General features: G+C 35.4%; 1 protein-coding gene across 2 annotated transcripts; it reads left to right on the top strand.

Moving 5' to 3' along the window:
* The first annotated feature begins 1711 nt into the window (after positions 1 to 1711).
* Positions 1712 to 18772, top strand: LOC132306546 (uncharacterized). Of its 2 annotated transcripts, XM_059803967.1 has the most exons (8): positions 1712 to 1747; positions 1926 to 2212; positions 2835 to 2934; positions 6922 to 6987; positions 8895 to 9009; positions 17123 to 17205; positions 17552 to 17613; positions 18345 to 18772. In XM_059803967.1, the coding sequence occupies exons 2-8, from the start codon at positions 2007 to 2009 to the stop codon at positions 18451 to 18453; spliced, it is 741 nt and encodes a 246-aa protein (XP_059659950.1). In that variant the 5' UTR covers positions 1712 to 1747; positions 1926 to 2006; the 3' UTR covers positions 18454 to 18772. The 2 variants fall into 2 exon arrangements, with proteins under 2 accessions (XP_059659950.1, XP_059659949.1); XM_059803966.1 differs by having other exon boundaries at positions 1712 to 2212.
* The last annotated feature ends 379 nt before the right edge of the window (positions 18773 to 19151 follow it).

Raw genomic sequence — 19151 nt, 5'->3', positions numbered from 1 at the left:
CAATAGCAAATACCTCTATTTTGTCATTTACTGGCGCCATGCTAAGAAATCATGTTATCTTACCAGCTAAGAAATTGTCGTCAATAATTCTCCACCATTGTGCAACCTACCCATTTTATTTCCAATTACTGAATTATCCCCTGGTGTTAATATTAGGACCATTATTCTTGCATTAATGACTTACTACAGTCATGTCAGTTTGGTCAATCGTGTCAGTTTGGCCTTCTCCTAACATAATCAATAACAAGTATGACACTACTTCAACATAGGTCATAACAAGTATGACATTACTTTTCTCACCGACATGTAATAAAAACAGTGGCAGTTCAAGAATAAGACAATTAAGGCCGTCACTAAAGCCCCCAATAGGAAAAGAGAACTCATATATCATTATACTTATATAAAATATATTTTTAATGAATTAATTATAGTTGGTGTATCGTATTAATTATTAAATCAATACAATATTCTCGCTGCTAGTCAACATACGAATGTCCACCAACGGCACTGGGCTATCCGAAATATATATACCCCCACTTACTCATATAAAAATTTGAATCATTAATCGTATTTTGAAAAGTAATAAAATACTACTAGACTATACAGCCATATCACTACTGTTTAAAATTTTGTACCTCATAATATACTAACTATTTTATACGAGATTTCTAGTACAATTAAATTACTATCAATTAAGTTAAAAAACGTAAATAATATTTTATATTTTTTTGAATTAATTACAAGTTAAGTTAGGAGGATAATTTTTAATAAAAATTATTAGAACAGTGTGAAAAAGACCTCCCTTTAAGCCACAAACTGTATCACTTTAACCTCCTTAATTGTTCTCTTTTGTTTGTTTGTTTTTTTGTATCTTTATCTAACGTGCATCTATAATTTTTACAATGTTGTCTTGGTATGTGTATTATATGTATCCATTTCAATATTTCTCAATCCTACACTTTGTGACATTGATTATGACAAATTTTGAGATATGATTTATTTTTTATTTTAATTTTTTTGACAGAAAAACTTGTATTCTTTTGGAGATTTAAACTCCTACTTTTCACTTTGAAAATTAAAAAAAATATCATTATATTACAACTCTTGTAATTGAGGTAAAAATAGTATAAAAAATATATATACATACAAGATTTTGTATTAAAAATTTATTTATAGTACACTTGTAATTGAAGTATAATTTTTTATTAATTGAGCATAACTTTAGCCTTATTATTTGAAAAAGAAAAGAAAAGATAACATTTGCATTAAAGATCCGGGATTTAAAATTCGAAATGGGGTGACCAGAAAAAAAACAAACAATCGAAATGGGATTCCTACTGTTTAAATTCAAAGGAATTACTAAAAATACGAAAAAAAAATAGTAGAATTCATTAGAATTTGTAAATTAATTTAGCTTAGCCTGTAAGTTTGTAATGTACCTAATTATCATTATTTTTAATAAACATAAAATTACAATTGTAATTAATAAAAATAAAATGATAAATTAAATTCCAACTTATTTCAATAACATAAATAAAATTTCATTTATTTTTTCCCTGTCAATATCAAATCTCAAAGGAAAAAAAAATGGTTCGAACACAGCTATAAGAGACAGACATTCGGCTTCTAATATTAGACGCGGTAAAAAAAAAAGGAAGTGGACCCCACAATTTACATAAACTCCCAAAATAGAATAGAAAGATTCTACACAACACTTTTTTTAATCAGCAAAATCGAACCTTTACAGGTTCATCCTTCTTTCTCTCTCTCTAAAAAATCTTTGTTCGTTTATCCAATTCTTACATAAAATACTACTAACAATCTTCTTCGTCAGCATATATATCTTTCCTATTTGTAACTATATCTATACATACAGTACTCTGAGAGGTGTTTTTTTTTTTTTTCTTTTTCTTCTCGAGATTCAGAGAGTTTATTCTGAAAAATTGAGCTGTTGAGTTGGGAAATTATCTTCGATTGATTGATTCGAGTGAGTAGTGAATGATTTGATGGCTGCGAGTGCGAACCCATCTGGGAATAATCAAGAAGGTTCGAGCAACGGAAATGGCGCCACCAGTAACGGTAACGGTACTTCTCCGGCGGTGCCTGAGAACACGGTGGTGGCCCCCACCCAGGCGGCGCTCAGGCACAACCCGGGTATCTCCGTTGAATGGACTCCCGATGAGCAGTCCCTTTTGGAGGATTTGCTCACCAAGTCAGTCAAACCCACCTCTCTCTCTATATATACATACACACATACACATGTATAGATGTTTAATGTTTGAAGGTTGTTCTTCTATGGGGTTTTCTTTGAATCTATGTGGATTTCTCTTCCTTCACGTTTGATACACCATATGGTTTAACATTTTGAATTCTCTCTTATCTGTTGTGGGGAATTTTTATTTTTATCTTTCTCTACGAGTAAGGGAAAATGTCTTTATTTATTATATATATATATTCAGTGTGTGTTTTTAATGTTAAGGCATGCCATTGTAATACATTAGATGTAAATGTTATGTATGTATGCACAGATATAAGAGAAGTATATGTGATTTTGCCCTGATTTTTTAACTGAGCATTGGATATTAGTTTGGGTTCTTTCTATTGAAAAAAGTGTGGAAATTATAAATTTAGAAACCTCGACTTAAAACGCAACAACCTTAACTATCTAAGCCATATTGCTTTGTGCTCTTTTTTAGTCACTTTTTCTTTGGTCAGCATATGATTATATACTTTGTAATCTTTTTTGTCCTCATCACGGGTTTAGTAGCTTTACTTGTGTTTCTTCAGTTTTAGAGAATGCATATTAAATTGTTGTGGCTATCTAACTTTTGCAGATATGCCTCAGAAAGCAATATAGTCCGCTATGCGAAAATTGCAATGCAGTTAAAAGATAAGACAGTTCGAGATGTTGCATTGCGCTGTAGATGGATGACTGTTAGTTCTCAACTCCTGTGCCAATATATATATTTTTTGATAAGTTTGACTCCCAATATGTCATTCAGATTATGTTTTTATTGAATTTTGTGAAACCCATAAAGAATAATTCATAGTTTAAAAAATCATATTTGAATTTAGCTGAATAGAATCTCTTTGGAACCTAGACTACATACTGATCAACATATAGTGTGGATTATTTATTAAGATTTTGATCATATCATGCTAACTTCTAAGACAGCAATCAAGCCGATTGCCGAGCAAGCATCTAGCTATTTGATCTTGGCTCGATCAATTAAATGACAATTTGAGCTCAAGCTCCAGCCAGCTATGTGTGTTCAAATTTGGTACCTTTGGTTCATTCAGCCTATCCTGATTGCTCAAAGTTCGAGCTTCAGGGCTTGAGACCAAGATTGATAAGGAAATGTTTTGGTAATAAGTTAATAACGAGCCATGTCCAGAAGGCCCTTAAGGTAATTCATGAATTTGCTTGCAAGTCTAATGAGCCGAGCCATGGGTCATAAGGACTAGGCTCGTTTATTTAACGGGCTAAAAAATGTTCTTTGGTGCGAGTTTGGCCAAGCACTAAGCATTGGCTTTCTCTAATTTCCAAAGCATTGATATGGAGACAAGGCTAATATCCACAAGTCTTGGTATTTTTCATTTATTTTATAGGAAAAAATGGTGTTTATATAACATAAAGTGGTCAACACAAAAATTTACTTGTTTTAAAGTAATAATGTAAAAAAAGAACACAATTAATGATTTTATGTACAATTGTCTAATTAATTTGAATTTTGTTTATGATTGTTAGGTGCATTTCCAAGTAGGTAAATCACGTACGTTTCCCATGAGGATGTCCAAGTGTCAAGTGTCCGACATGGATGACTTTACGTATTTATAAGAGTCCATGTAATATAGCTCTAAAATTTTAGATTTTCAAGGTTGAACTATTGAAACCCATTTTTTAAGATTTGACATGTTCATTGATGAAAGCATTATTGACTTAATACTTATAAAAAAGAAAAGAAAAAGAAAGCATTATTGACTTGAGGTATAGCCAAGACCCAAGTCAAATGATGATAAGTTTTTTTTTTTTGATAAGTAAGAATTTTATAAAAAAACGCTTAAAGGGGTGCGAAACCCATGGAAACAAGATGAAAAGGCCACAAAAAGCCTCAAGCCTTCAAAGAGGCCAAAAAAATAACAATCTCCTCAATAGAACGATAATCTCTCCCTGAGACTCAACAAAAGAGAGTATAAATAATAGAGAACTTAAGCATAGAAATGGATTTCTCCTTGCCATTAAAGTATCTCCGATTCCTCTCAAGCCAAATGCACCACCAAACACAGAGAAAGGTAGCCCTCCAAGCATCCCGGATGAGCGCCCCAACTGAGGTACCACTCCAAGCCTCAATCAACCTTCTAGAGGAACATGGCATAACCCAGGGGACCCCAAATAACCCAATCATCATATCCCAACAATCTCTGGCCATACTGCAATGCAACAAAAGGTGATCCACTGTCTCCTCATCGCGTCAACACAAGTAATAGCGATTGATAACCACCTGCTTTCTCCTCCTCAAATTATCCTGGGTTAAAATCCTACCCAAGACAGACGTCCAAGCAAAGAAGGCCACCTTAATGGGAGCCTTGGAGCGCCAAATAGCCTTCCAAGGGAAAGTGCCACCCGCCCCAACAGAAAGGCACCTGAAAAAGGATTTCACCTCGAAATGACCCTGAGAGTGAGGACTCCAATGCCAACAATCAGCCTCCTCATGAGAGATCACCTGTCGATATAGTAACTCCAAAAAACGAGTGACCTCCTCAATTTCCCAATCCTGAAAATGCCTCCTAAACTGAACGTCCCAAGTTAGTCAAATGATGATAAGTATTGAAGTTTAAATACTTATATGAATTTTTTTATTTTTTTTTATTGAAGTATAAGTAGATTTATTGATCAAGTCAAGTCCACTATCATCTGAGTTATTTTAACATTTAAAGATAAGGCAGCAGAACTGACAACTATTTGTACTCACATATTCTCATACTCGGTGCATTATTGTTTTATACTTCTTGTTATAATGGACAGAATATTGGAATGTTGGACAATCTTTGAACTGTCATTTCTTGTAATGCTAGTTTCTTTGCAGGCTTCAGAATTGTTAAGAGTCTCTCATTCTAAAATTCAGAAAATCAAAGAACCATCATCTATGTTCTGTGGGTGCACCAGCCACCCACCGAGTTTTGAACATCACAGATTTGCAAAATGTATAAATGTCACATGTCTAGAATATGTTGTATAAATGTCACATGTCTAGAATATGTTTGTTAGTCAATTCTATATATTGAAAGCATACATCTATTTACGCTAGGACTCTCTATGTATGTAAAAGAAACATGTCGGGTAAACAATAACAGCACAGTGAGCCCCTTACAAAATTGCAAATTCTATATATTGAAAGCATACATTTATTTACATCAGGACTTTCTGTGTATGTAAAAGAAACATATTGAGTAAACACTAAAAGCACAGCGAGCCTCTTGCAAAATTGCACGGTTATGATGTAACATCCTATTTTATGTAGTCCAATTATCAAATTGGTAGTATGTTATTGATATAAGTGACCTGGGTGTTTAACCTCATTTTCTCTACCAATGTCTTGTAATTCTTTGAAATGTCCTACAAAATATTATCAATGTTGGGAGCTGATACTTAAGTACTTGACATAAATTGAAGTTGAAATATTGGGAAATGGGTTTGGGTCATATTGCTATATTAAGGCACATTTGTGAATTAATGCATTTGAAACACCTTTGCCCTTTTCTCCCTTTTCAAGCTAAACTAGGTAAGAATAGTTTCTGTCATTCACAATCTTATTCATTGCTCATCGACTTATGTTCTATTGTTGCTTCAAACTTTTATAATTAGTTTCACTTTCTTGGTGGCTGAAGCACAAAAATGAATACACCCCCAATGTTGTAGGCTTATTTTTAGTCTATACGTGCAACTCTATTATGATTCAGAAAACTTTGTCGGCTGTAAGTCTGTAAATTGCTTTATACAATTGTCAGATTCTCATCAGGTAAACTGCTAATGATTGTAAGTAGCTAAGCCAATGCATCCTTACAACTTATTAACTGCATGATATTCTCGAGTCGCCTAAGATTCCATTATAACCAAGGTTCAAGCCTATGGTCTAATAATGGAAATGTGTGCCTACAAGAAGAAATCTGGTAAAATTTATTTGTTAGTCATGGTTGTAAATTTCTCAAGGTTAAGAGACGTAGTGAAGAGTCTGAAATAAATTCTGTCAGAGGGTTATTAAAAGTTCTTATGTATGTGGAGTTAAATGAGATATTTACTTGTCTTGTTAGTACAAAAATTGTAATGACTTGTCTTTTTTTTTTTTTTTTTTTTTGCATGAATTTGTTTGTTTTGTTTGAGGGTCGTTGCTTGGTTCAGAGGTAAAATGCTTGAGCATTAGTGCCACTAGTGCGAGTTTTGAGCCTCAGAGCAGGCACTTTGTAAAATGTCAAAAGTTCGGTTTGTTTCTAGTCCTCCCTCCCAAAGCTCGGGTGGGACCAGAACTGAGTACTGTCCTTTTCTTTTTGAATTTAGCTTTCCCTTTTTTTTTTTTACTTGAATTAGTGTAACCATCACTTGGTTAGAATGGTTGATAAATTAAGGATTGTCAGTGTTTGACAGGATTTATAGAGTAAACATGCATGCGCGAGCGCGCGCACACACAAAAAAAAAAAAAAAGATCTATAAACAAACTCTTATCTCTTATCCAAAAAAAGAAAAAAACTCTATCATACCGACTAGCTTGGCTGGAGGCTGATGATAAGAGCAATATTTAAAGTAGATCTTAGCTATGACTTCGTTTTTATTTATTTTAACTAGTTAATAGTAGCGGTTCTGGTATAATGGTTTATTTTCTTTTCTTTTTCTTTTTTTTTTTTTTTTTTTCTCTCCTCCTGTAGAAAAAGGAAAATGGCAAACGAAGGAAAGAGGATCACAGTTCAGCAAGGAAAAATAAAGACAGAAAGGTGTGTACTAAAGTTGCCTGCTATATCTTTTTATTTATTTTTTTCTATTATGCATTTGCATGTCTAGGAACAAATGCATGCTTCAGTAGTAGAGCTGGAGCAGGATTAGGAACAGGAACATGGTGTTTCACATAATTGGAATGGGTCTATCCATTTCTATGCGTGAGAATGATTTTCTTTAGTAATTGATGATTAATTGATTTTAATACATAATATGATTAAAAGACATGAGTTTCACATTTACTTGCAATATAATAATTTAATATCAAAGAAATAGATCTAAGGGTACCTTGTGCAAGTGAAGCTATTGATGTAATATGGTTCTTTCCTTGACATCCTTTTACTAAGAAACTCTGTCTTGTTAGAAATCAATTAAATTTTTTTCATTTTTAATTCTTATGAAAGGAAAAACTAAAGGAACAAATAGAAAATAATGTCACCTTAAATTTTTTAGCAAAAAGCTCGAGCATATTAGCATTACTTTAACTATGGGCAGGAAGCTTGATTAAGAAAATTAAATGTTTCAAATATAACATCTTTTCCCCCCCTTTTGGTTTGAGGATCTTATGATAGGTTTGCAGATGAGGTGTAGACTATGTAGCTATTGTCTCTAGGTTGCAAACTAGTGGCTCTTTGGTTCATTGGTGGTTCTTCATAGTTTATAGTGGCGTCTTCATTGTTTTTCTAAATGATGACATTGACAAGGTAGCCCAATTTTTTTTTTTCTTCTTCTTGTGAATTTCAACCATTCCTTTTGTTGTCTTCCAAGATAGTTATGAGAGTCTGCAATGAGTGTTCCATTGCAGTTGAGAGAGGTTTTTCTTTGACTTTGGAGGGTGAGAACAGCCACTTAAAGCTTCCTAGATGTTCCCTTGGGAAGTTGGAAATTAGCTAGTACCCTGTGGTCCCCATTATTCGAGAGTGGTAGGAGTGGTGGACTAAGTGCAGTTCTAATCTTTTAGCATTATTTGCACAAAGTGGCATTATATCCTACCAGTTCAGTCGTTGGACACATCCATTTTTATTGTTAGACAGTATTGGCCCACCTGCTCTTTCAGCGCCAGATGTTACTGCTCACCTGTTCCAGTTGCTCAAGACTGCCCTTTGTACCTTCAGCAGAAAGAGGTGGTAGTCCCTCTTGGTTTGTTTGATTTGCTTAATTATTGCACATGGTTTGGAAATGAATCCTTTTGTATTGTTGTGCCTTTGAATGTCGTAAGATTTCTATTGCCTACTTTTACTCAAATTGACAGATGGTTTAAGAGAAAAGCTAGTTTTAAGGGAAATTGCAAGTATATGGTGGCCACAGTTGGTGTCTGTGGGGCTCAACTAATTTTTGGGCAGTGGGGATCCGTATTTAGACTCTATTTTCACTTTTGGATTTATCCAGGACCAGGCCCATGCGGGTGTTGTTTTCCATTATTTATGCCTTTGTTAAGCTTGTAGGGTTTGTGGGGCCCATTGTAGGTCTGGACACCCCTTTAATTAATTTTGGGCAGCTAAAGCCCTTGAGCAGCTTAACGGGAAGCTGCTTCATATGCATTTGTTTCAATTCACCATGTCGTCAAGCTTTCTTTTGTCAAATTAGTATATTTACCATTTCCTTGATGCCGTCACAGATAATTAAAACAAACGTAGTAAGGAGCCACAAAATAAATCGTCTTAAAGTCATCTGAATAAATTATTTTATGACTGAACTTGAAATCTTCCAAATTGTATTGTCACTGTGGTACTTGATTGCCTCACCAGCGGCTTCCATGCTTCGAGGCAAAGTAACTAAATCCCATCTCTTGTTGTTAATTCAACTTTGTCATATTTCAATCCATCGCGTGTTTCCACTCAAAGGTGTACCTGCCACTGACGCAAACTCCTAGGAGCTCTATTTAATTTTGATTTCTGTTTATCAGGAAAAAGTAGCAGATCCTCTGGCCAAACTGCCTCATGCTACAATCCGTTCCAATGGTCCTTCATATGCTCAGTCCATGATCTCTATGGGCAGTGATGATGGTATCTCGTATGAAGGTTGGTGCACACTCTCATCTACTAATAAGATACAGAACTCCAGTGGAAATTTGCAAAGGGGAATGCTTGTTCTTTTCTTCTTTCTTTCTGATATGAATGCTTTTGGTTTTAATTGCAACAAATTTTTTTACCCTGAATAATTGCAGCAATTTTCTGCTTCTTGTGACTGTTTTATGCCGTCTTTGTTTGAGAATTTTTATAGATCTTTCTAAAATAGTATAATTTATATATAGAATACAATGTTTACGCGTTTCCTGTTTTCGTAAGTGATCATCGAACCTTCGATCCTAAATGTCAGTCAAAGTGTAGTTGTTACCAGGAGTCAACTAGACTTGGAAATGGGCTTGTGTAAATGCGTTAGCCGATGACTGATGGAGTAAAAACGCAAGGTATATAAAACACAAGCGCGCGCGCGCACACACACACACACTCCAGGAGGTTTTTATTTATACGTAGACCATGCGTCAATGATAAGGAATGTATGGCGCACTTTGCGATTGTAAGTAGATTGCAATTCTATATGATATAGTTATTTCTCCGAGTATTTTATAATTAAGAAATCCGTCGGCAAAATTGTCACCATAATGGGATCATTTCATGCCAACTGAGAATGAATCAAATCTGATGCTTCTATTTACCTGTTTTCTGAATTGTTTCTATGGAACCAAGGTTGAAAATATTGAAAAATTCAAATCTCCACAGATATGGCAAAACCCATGTTAAAATACAAATCTGAGTAATCTTAACTAATCATGACCAACTTTGAGTATAATTATTTATTCAAGAATGCAAGTTCAAGCAGAATACAAAAAATATTGTGTTTAAAGTTTAAAGGATAAAAAGTTCAGCCAGAGGATGATCGCAGTTTGATCTAATGTAATTAGACCTGCATTTGGTTCGATAATAATCGGTTTTTATAAATTTTTCTTTAGAAAAAAGGTTGAGTTTGACAAATCAGATTCGACTTTGAAGGATGAATTTTATTAGTTTCTATAACTGGATTTAATCAGGTCAAGCTTAGTTCAAACTTGGAACCTAGTCAGTCTCTTTTGCAATCCTTGCAGACATACAGATAGGATATTAAATGGGTTCTGATTAAGATATTTGTTAGCTAAAGGAAAAGAACTTCCTTTGTTGTAAAAAGTCAGAATGTTGATTTTTCCTTCTTTTGTTTTTTCAAGCGATTCATAATATGTTAGCTTTTGTTGACCAACAAATATTACACATATGATTAAAGTACTTCAACGGTCCGGATTTAAGCCACTCGAGAATCTAGATTTGTGCATCCACGAATAATTCCAATTCTGGATCTCTGTCTTTCAAAATGTCAAAGGAAGAAATAAGAATCAGATTCCCAAGTTGGGAATTTTGAAATGTAGAGTTGTAGAAAGTTACATTAAATTGAAGGAAGTGAAGAGAAAAACAGAATATGAGTGTTCGAGAATATCGTAGGAGTGTTTTAAGCCTATGATAGAATATTGATTGGAGTGATTTATGGAATTGATTTTAGGAATCCTTCATCAATGTATTTTCTATATTCATTACTTGTATTGTTTCACGCTAAGTTACACAATCTTTCTCAACGGGTGCCGCTCTCATGCTCTGAGTGTTTTCCTGTTCTCACGTTCCACGTGCACTCTCGCTCTCATTCCCACCATGTGTCACTTAAATTTTTCCATTTTCGCACTTCCACTCTCGAATTCGCTCCCGCTCCCATTCCCGCACCCTTTGGGCTTTTTGTGTGTATCCTTTTGTTCTTTATGTTTAATTTATCTCTTCAACTTTTATATCTATAACATGGTATTATACCCTACTCTATACTTTACTCGTCTCGGATTTTCGAATCAACTCGTCTTGGATCTCCGGATCAATTTGTCTCGGATCTTTGGATCAACTCGGCTTGGACTCTCTGACAATTTCGTATTTAGTTTCAAGTTGGACACTTGTGTTAAAATCTTTGTGTACCAACTTGGGAAGGGGGGGGGGGGGGGGGGTTTGTAGAATGTCATAGGACTGATTTAAGCATAAGATAAAATATTGGTTGGAGTGATTTATGGAATTCATTTTAGGAATACTCCATCAATGTATTTTCCATATTTATCACTTGTATTCTTTCACGTATAAATAGAGGCATTGATTGTAAACAATATTAAAAGAGAATATAATACAGGTGATGTAGCCCTTTGGGCTTTGTTTGTGTATCCTTTTGTTCTTCTTGTTTAATTTCTCTCTTCAGCTTTTATATCTATAACAATGAGATTAGCAATAATATTGGTCAGGCAAGGCATGTCAAGGATGTCATCTAATATAGTGATTTCCAAGATAGGGTTTAGAATAAATACAAGATAGAAGGAAAACAGGAGAAATATGTAAAGGCTTGAATGAGATAATAAGAAAGGGTTATATCTGACATCTCTACGCCCATATATTAACATTAGTTAGAAATATAATTACTTATCAAATCCTAATAATTACGCCCACTAATTATGACAATAATTTCGTGGTCAAATCCTTCTAATTACGCCCTCAAATCCCATTATTCTAGTCTAACATATCTTGGCAAACACTCCCCCTCAAGTTGGTACGTGGATATCTGAGATGCCTAACTTGGACAATGCATCTTCAAACATCGTCTTGCTAACACCCTTCATCAAAATGTCTGCAAGCTGTGGAGTGCAAATCTGATCGGAGATGATTTTCTTTCAAATGAAGAAGTGCCGATCAACTAATCAAAATGTCTCCTCATATGATAAACAACCAACAATGTCTCCTCAGATCATTTCTGTTCATACACATGTTTAAAATATGTAGATAGAAGAATCAACAATGTTTCCTCATACCATTCTCCTTCATACACATGTTTAAAATATGTAGATGAAAGAATCAACAATGTCTCTTTACACTATAAACAATCAACAATGTCTCCTCAGACCATTCCCCTTCATACCCATGTTTAAAAATATGTAGATGGAAGAATCACCAATGTCTCCTTAGACCACAAACCATCAACAATGTCTCCTCAGACCATTCCCGAATGGGTGGTGCTGAACTCGTAACACCCTTATTGTGGTCGGACCACCCTAGCTCTGATACCAAGAAGAAATAAAAGAGAAATATCTAAAGGCTTGAATGATATAATAAGAAAGGGTTATAATCTGACATCTCTACACCTATGTATTAGCCAGAAATATAATTCACAATAATTACGTAGTCAAATCCCACTAATTACGCCCACTAATTATAACAATAATTACATAGTCAAATCCCACTAATTATAACAGCAATTACGTGGTCCCACTAATTATGTCCTCAAATCTCATGATTCTAGGCTAACATTTCTCGGATAACAGTCTCCCATTCTAGTGCAGAAGATCTAAGAAATTCCTATCTTCAGTTCTTTACATTGTGCAACTTTTGAAGATAAAAGAAGGCCACATTACATAGTTGTCCTGTTACCGTGAAGAAGAAGAATGTTGTGTAAAATCGGGATATGTTTTTGAGGTACTTTACAGCAGAAACCTTTTAGTGGAGTATGAGATTGATTCAACTGTAACTTCCCAGTGAGAAATTTACTGACCGTGTCTCTTTTCTTTTTAGATTCTTTTCACTAATAAGTGATAAAATTGGACATGACATAGACACGCTAACAAGGCAAATATTTAAAAAGTAGGAGACAACTGTGGTAAGGACATAATAAAAAAAAATATTTATATATATAGAATTATATTAAATACAAATAATATAATTTTATTAGAAGTTAATATCGTGACATGAAATTTGTAACATATGAATTACAATAGTTAATAATTGTTCATGTGGGATGGACAAAAGATGCAGACTAAGGAGTAAAGATGCGATTTACATGTGCATGTGAGTGTATGCATTAAATATTTGTATGTGTACTACGTCATTAATGGGACGATTTCTGTTTCTCCATGCACACTTTTTTGATAAAACCTTCGGTTGTCGTACTTCTTTTATTAAATCTTAAGGGGTAAAGATACTATAGTTAATAACCTTTCAGGTAGCATGGACAAAAGATGCAGTAAGGAGTAGAGATACGATATGTATGTGCATGTGCGTGTATGCATTAAATATTTGTGTGTATAATTTACTGTAGGTGTCAAATAGCTAGCCACGTGGCTCTTTGAAAAGTCAAACAAACATAGTCACGTGGATGTTTGAAAAGGCAAAGAGGGCCCATGTGGCAAAACTCTCAACACGTTGGCAAAGAAAAACCCTAGCATGATTAGGTCACTAGACCTCAAGCACATAGCTCTTGAGTCCAATGAAAAACCCTGATATCAATGCGAGGTCACTAGATCTCAAGCACATGGCTCTCGAGTTCAAAGAAAACCCTGACCTCATGCGAGATCACCAAACCTGGAGAGCACCATTCTCGAGTCCACAAAAAACCCTGCTAATATGCTAGGTTACCAAACCTCGGGAATATCTTTCTTGACTCTAAAGGAAACCCTGACATTATACCAGGTCATCGAACCTCGAAGTTGTCAAACATCAAGTCATATTTGTTAAGTATGGAATGAGACATGGGTAGGGCCTTTTCACATACTTACAACTACTACACGGGACACTTAGAAGGATTTTGGATCGGTGTATGAGGAGTCAGTGCATGCGTAAAACAAGTAATCAACCTAGCCAAAGAGATGGTAACACGTGCTGTGACAAAGACCTTTACAATCACCATTAATTCTCTGCTTAAGGTCATTAATGTTTCAACCACCGCCGCTATTGCCTAGCTGAATGCATTTTATGTCCGGATTAGAAATTTAACATGCCACACCACACTAAAGCATGGTGAAAAGAGGGAATTGACCCCTTAGGTATTTAGAGGAATTATGACGATACTAGGTAAAGACAAGATGGATCGGGTATTATCTAGAAAGTCAAAGATTATAATTACATGCAACATGGTAGTTGTAACGGGCTGGGTGCTTCGTGGTTTGGCCCAAAAGCTTAAGTCATTAAGTGGTGCTAACACCCAACCCATTTATACCCATTTCACTTCCCATCCGGATCCAATGTGGGACACCTCTAACATTCTCTCTCACCTGAACTCGCAACATTCTCGTTGAGCTCGGGCCATCCTGCCTACCCAGGGCAGCACACTCACACACCTCCGGATTGGGCGCTTGGTGTGACACCGGATTAAGGACTCTGCTTGGCTTTGATTTCAATTGTAACGGCTTGGGTGCTTCGCTATCCAACCCAAAAGCTTAAGCCATTAGATGGTGCTAACACCCAACCCGTTTATACTCATTTCACTTTCTTTTTCCTTGTCTATCCATTTCACTTCCTGTGTGGATCCGATGTGAGACACCTCTAACAGCAGGCAATAAGGGAGAGAAAACTCACATTAACTCCCATAGCAACAACACTGTCACAGACACAAACATCCTTACCTACACCATAAATCCCATTGGCTAGTCTACTTTTCCTCCTCCGTCAAGATCACCTCTCTGGGTTCCTCAAATTTGTGTTTGACATCTCCATTTATTACATCTCTTTTAGTGCTCTAATAACAAACCCCTGCATGTACTTCATGCATTAATGGGACAACTTTTGTTTCTCCATGCACACTTCTTTGATAAAACCTGCGTTTTTGTACTTCCCTTTTTTAAATATGCCCAAATAAGTCTCTAATTTGATTTTTCTTATTGATACTCTTTCCATGCCAATAGAAAGTTTGCATCTCTATTTCCAAAGTTTGCTTGTCACATGTTGCAAGTGTCTTAAAAGGTCCGGCTGCATCTCCAAAGTGTGCTGGACATGTATTCTTGAGTGTCCTAGAAGTGTTGTTGTCTGATAGTCTAACTCATTCATAAAAGTATATGCTCCTTAGTTAGTCAGGCTCTTACTAATTCTATTTAAAAGTGATAAAGATCTTGTACATATGAGGAAATCCCGAAGTCCCAAACTCTGATGTTCACATTAATTGCTTTCTCCCGTGAGTTAAGTAGCAACTTGAATACACATAGGCACCTTCAACCTTGATATAAAATATATCGTGAGTAGGAAAAGGGAGGCAGACAGCCAGGAACGAGGGGCATTACCTAGTGGCCTAGTTAGTACAGTGCCCGGCTCCCCAAATGGGTGTGCCCGTGTTCGAATTCCCCTCCCCCTAGTTTGCCAGGAAAAAAAAAACAGGAACGATGCATGCATTGAATATTTCATGCTCTGAATTAAATTCTAGCTTTCATTTCTACACTATCGGTTTCATGCTGCTGGCTCTTTCATGGATTGGAAGTTTTGGTAAATTGTTCTAGAAGAATGCTTCCATCTACATGAGTTGGATCTAGGGGAGGAGGTGGGTGAGCAGGAGTTGGATTCTACAGTGTGGGCTGCATTCCCTTCCATGTCCTCTGCCTCCTCAAGAATAACTCATGTGAGCTTTTGGTGTAAGTTGGCAAAGATCTAGGTGAGGCATCTTGCCGCCTTGGGTTGGGTGATGGGTAATATTGGCAGTTTCAGTAATTTTTTTGAAGTTCCATATGATGGGTTCTAGTATAAATCCATGGGCTGAGGATATTGATAGATCGTGGGTTGCAAAGGGGAGAAGTGGTTTTGAGATGGTTTGGTCATGCGAAACAAGGATAATTACTGAACCAGATGTGGTAGGGATTTGATTCTAGTTGAAGGAACTACAAGGACAATAGAAGGCAAAAAAGAATTTGTTATGATTCAATGAGGATGCACATGATGGTCTATAACTTAATAAAAGATGTAGTCATTGATGAAGGTGAATTCTGATCGAAGACCCTGAGTAGTTGGTGCAAGGCTTTTACTTAGTTTAATAGAAGCTCTGTTCTTTGTTGTTGTGGGGATTTTGTTGCTAAATATTTACGTTATATGCAATGCTAACTTAAAGGTAATAGTTACATCTTTCATGATAGTAGCTTTACTTTTTTTCTTTTCTTTTTATTTTTTCTTTTATCTATTTATTTTAGTGGGGCTCAACACCACCTTCTGACTTCTTCCATTGATTTGAATCCTCCAACTAAATGTAAGCTTATAACAGATTTTTACTCATCTGTCGTTAGTGGACTGGTAAATTAAATACTCTTCCCTGTTTGAGCAATATGTGAATAATTTGTGGTAGCCCACACAAAATATCCTTTCCTTTTTACCTAGTCTATCTTGCAACAAGGAGTGTAGGGTAGAGATGTATTTTTATTTTCATTGCTTCTCCTCATGGATGAAAAAGAATCTACATACCTTACTGTCCTATTTTGTCTGACCTTTATATGCTTAAAACTTTAGAAACACACAAGATATTTTTTCTTTTATCTTTTTCCTTTTTCTTTGCCACACAAGATATATAACATTATAAGTGCATGGTATCATATCTTGCGATTCACTGTATCACTTCGGTTTTAACAATTTTTAGAATATTTTATATTTGCGTTGTAGGCAAGTCTCATCAATTTCAATATTATTTGTAACTCCATTTGCACCTCTGTTCTGTGTAGAACTGACTTGTGCTGAAAGATTATCATAAATCCAGGACACTTGTCAGTTTAATATCTTATAGTTCTGCACAGAATAAAAGTCTCCAAGAAACAGAAATGCAATGCGAATATAATACAAGAAATATGCATGCCATACGATTTATTGAAAAAGAAAAAGAGGGAGAAAAAAAATACTGGTTTGTATCAGGTTAGTTTGGTCCTTGGGCCTTAACAGAAACCAAAACTTTTGAGTTAATGGTCATTGATCATGCGGTGTTGGTGGATTATTCCAATTAACTTATTGCATGCTACTTTTTGCATTGATTGTTACATATTATTATTATATCATGTATTGCACAAGCTATGCATTTTTGTATTCTTACTCCAAAGAAATTTATTTGTGAAATCAACTATAATTTCCATTGAAGAAATCATATGACTGGATCAATTATAGACTTTAATGACAACATGTGCTGCTTGTATGCATATGACTGGATCAATTATAGACTTTAATGACTCGTGCATGTGCTGCTTGTGTGTTTATGACTATTAGCTAAGAACCAAAATGTCTGTTGTTCCTCTTCTGTTTCCTTATTGTCCCTATTGCTTTACAGTTAAAAGTATGTTATATTTGTCATTTGCAGCCATTGGTGGTGCAACCGGACAGCTTCTTGAGCAAAATGCTCAGGCCTTGGATCAAATTTCCGCAAATTTTTCAGCTTTTAAGGTTAAGGCACATGGTTTGGATTGAGAGTTCATTGTCTTCTTCATTATGTTTTGGCTACAAAAATCCTTTTTCCCCTACAAGTAGTCCACATGAGTTCATGATAGACATGAGCTGTTGTTTGGAGATTTATGTTTTGGTTGTTTGTGTACCCATCCATTGCACAGTGTTCAAGCTGTGTAGTCAGCAAAATGCACATTGTTTGCTGGGGCCTATCAATCAACATTTATATAATAATTTTTGATAGCTTGACCTCATTGACAGACCATTTCAGTATCACACAGAAAATATATATCCTCGTGAATGGATTAATCGTAACATCTTTCTTCTTTCTTCTCTTTTCTTGCAGATCAATGAGAACTTCAGTCTCTTCCACCAAGCTCGAAATAACATCCTAACAATCTTGAACGAGTAAGTATGAAGCTGTGTATGCTATATACTGTTGCTCCTTCCGAATTGGAATGATTGTTTCTTGCATGTATGCAAATTCTTGTTTGTCATGCTTGCATATGTACTGCCTTCAATCTTTGGATGCTCACGAGCTTCTTTTGCCATAAATGTGGTTGTTTGGAATATTTCACCACAATCATCATCATGCTAATTTAGCCATCCATACATAGAGCATGTGAAGTTGTTAGCTAGCATTGGAACTGGATTGTTCCACGTTCATCTTTCCTTTTCTGGTAAAATTTTAAGCTCTCTCTCTCTCTCTGATACAATGTTTTGAAGTTGAAGGGTATTCGACATCTCACAGAAATTAATTAACCTCATACACTGAATTTTTTTAAGAATTCGCTCTCTTTCAATTTCATTCTATGATGACATATTTTGACTGGTAACTGTTAGAAGAACTATCACATGTTTTGGAAGTTGAAGGATGTTTAGTACAGAATCGAGACAGTTACGAATCATGATGACCTAAAAACTGATCCTATGTAATTTGCAACGAGGGACTTACACAAAAATGCACCCCAAATAAGAAATGAGCATTTGTTTTCAGTTATTGGCGTTTGTTGAATGTGAGGTTATATCTGACATGCATGCAAGTATTTGCGGGCCTCAAAAGGCTTTGAAAAGACATCTCACTATTGCTGAATAGAATCAATTTTTGTAATCCGTGCTGACCGGAATGAATATTGCAGCTTGAATGACATGCCAGAGATAATGAAGCAGATGCCACCTCTTCCGGTGAAGCTGAATGAAGAGCTTGCCACCTCTGTCCTTTCTCATTCACCCTTGCAGAAGAAATGATGGTCGTGGTTCCGAACAACCTGGGCTTATTAGTTATTAGTAATGTTTCTGATTCTTCTCCTCAAGTTGGGACCTTTTAGTTATAGTCTAAAAGTTGAATGAACTTGCTTGTGAAGTCCAGTTCAAATTTCGATTTATTATGGTGATTTAAGCCGATTCCTTGAATGCGTAGTCTTATTTCGGTACTTTCTTTTTTTCTTTTTCTTTTGCTTTTTTATTGAGTAGTTAATAGGATGTAGTTTTCATATAATGTAAATTCTATTTGTGTATGAAGGATTCGTGACTCTGTAAATTATTCAAGGAAAGGCAGTTGCTTGTAGATTTGCTGTTTGAATGAGTATGCAATAAAAGAAATGTGTATGCAGTTGAATGGAATTTAGTTTGGAATTTTGATGGGTGGGATTTACCTCGAATCATATGGGTGAATGAGACATTGATGAACGTTACACTCTTAGTCACACAATCCTTCTCAACATGTGTCGCTTTCACGTTCTGAATACTCTAACGCTTTGTGTGCTTTGGTTCAAATTCTCAATGTTTATGACATAATTTTGTCGCTCACATTCTTGCTCTCGAATTTGATTTCGCTCTCGTTTTATGTGACTTAGATTACACTTATCGGATTCTGTCTCGAATAAAAAAATAAAAATAATAAAAAAACCACATTCCATCATTTAGGAGAGCTTTTTTATTTTTTC

Source organism: Cornus florida, unplaced genomic scaffold (genome assembly GCF_030987335.1).
Source record: "Cornus florida cultivar Cherokee Brave unplaced genomic scaffold, ASM3098733v1 CherokeeBrave_3.0.0_Hap2_Chr05, whole genome shotgun sequence".
Classification (NCBI taxonomy): Eukaryota; Viridiplantae; Streptophyta; class Magnoliopsida; order Cornales; family Cornaceae; genus Cornus; species Cornus florida.
This window is presented reverse-complemented; position numbering and strand designations above follow the sequence as displayed.

Excerpts from the sequence above, each read along its gene's own strand:
- LOC132306546 (XM_059803967.1), top strand. The coding sequence starts at position 2,007 with ATGGCTGCGAGTGCGAACCCATCTGGGAATAATCAAGAAGGTTCGAGC. Across the intron at positions 2,213-2,834 it reads TTGGAGGATTTGCTCACCAA|ATATGCCTCAGAAAGCAATA; the intron begins GTCAGTCAAACC and ends TAACTTTTGCAG. Across the intron at positions 9,010-17,122 it reads TGATGGTATCTCGTATGAAG|CCATTGGTGGTGCAACCGGA; the intron begins GTTGGTGCACAC and ends TGTCATTTGCAG.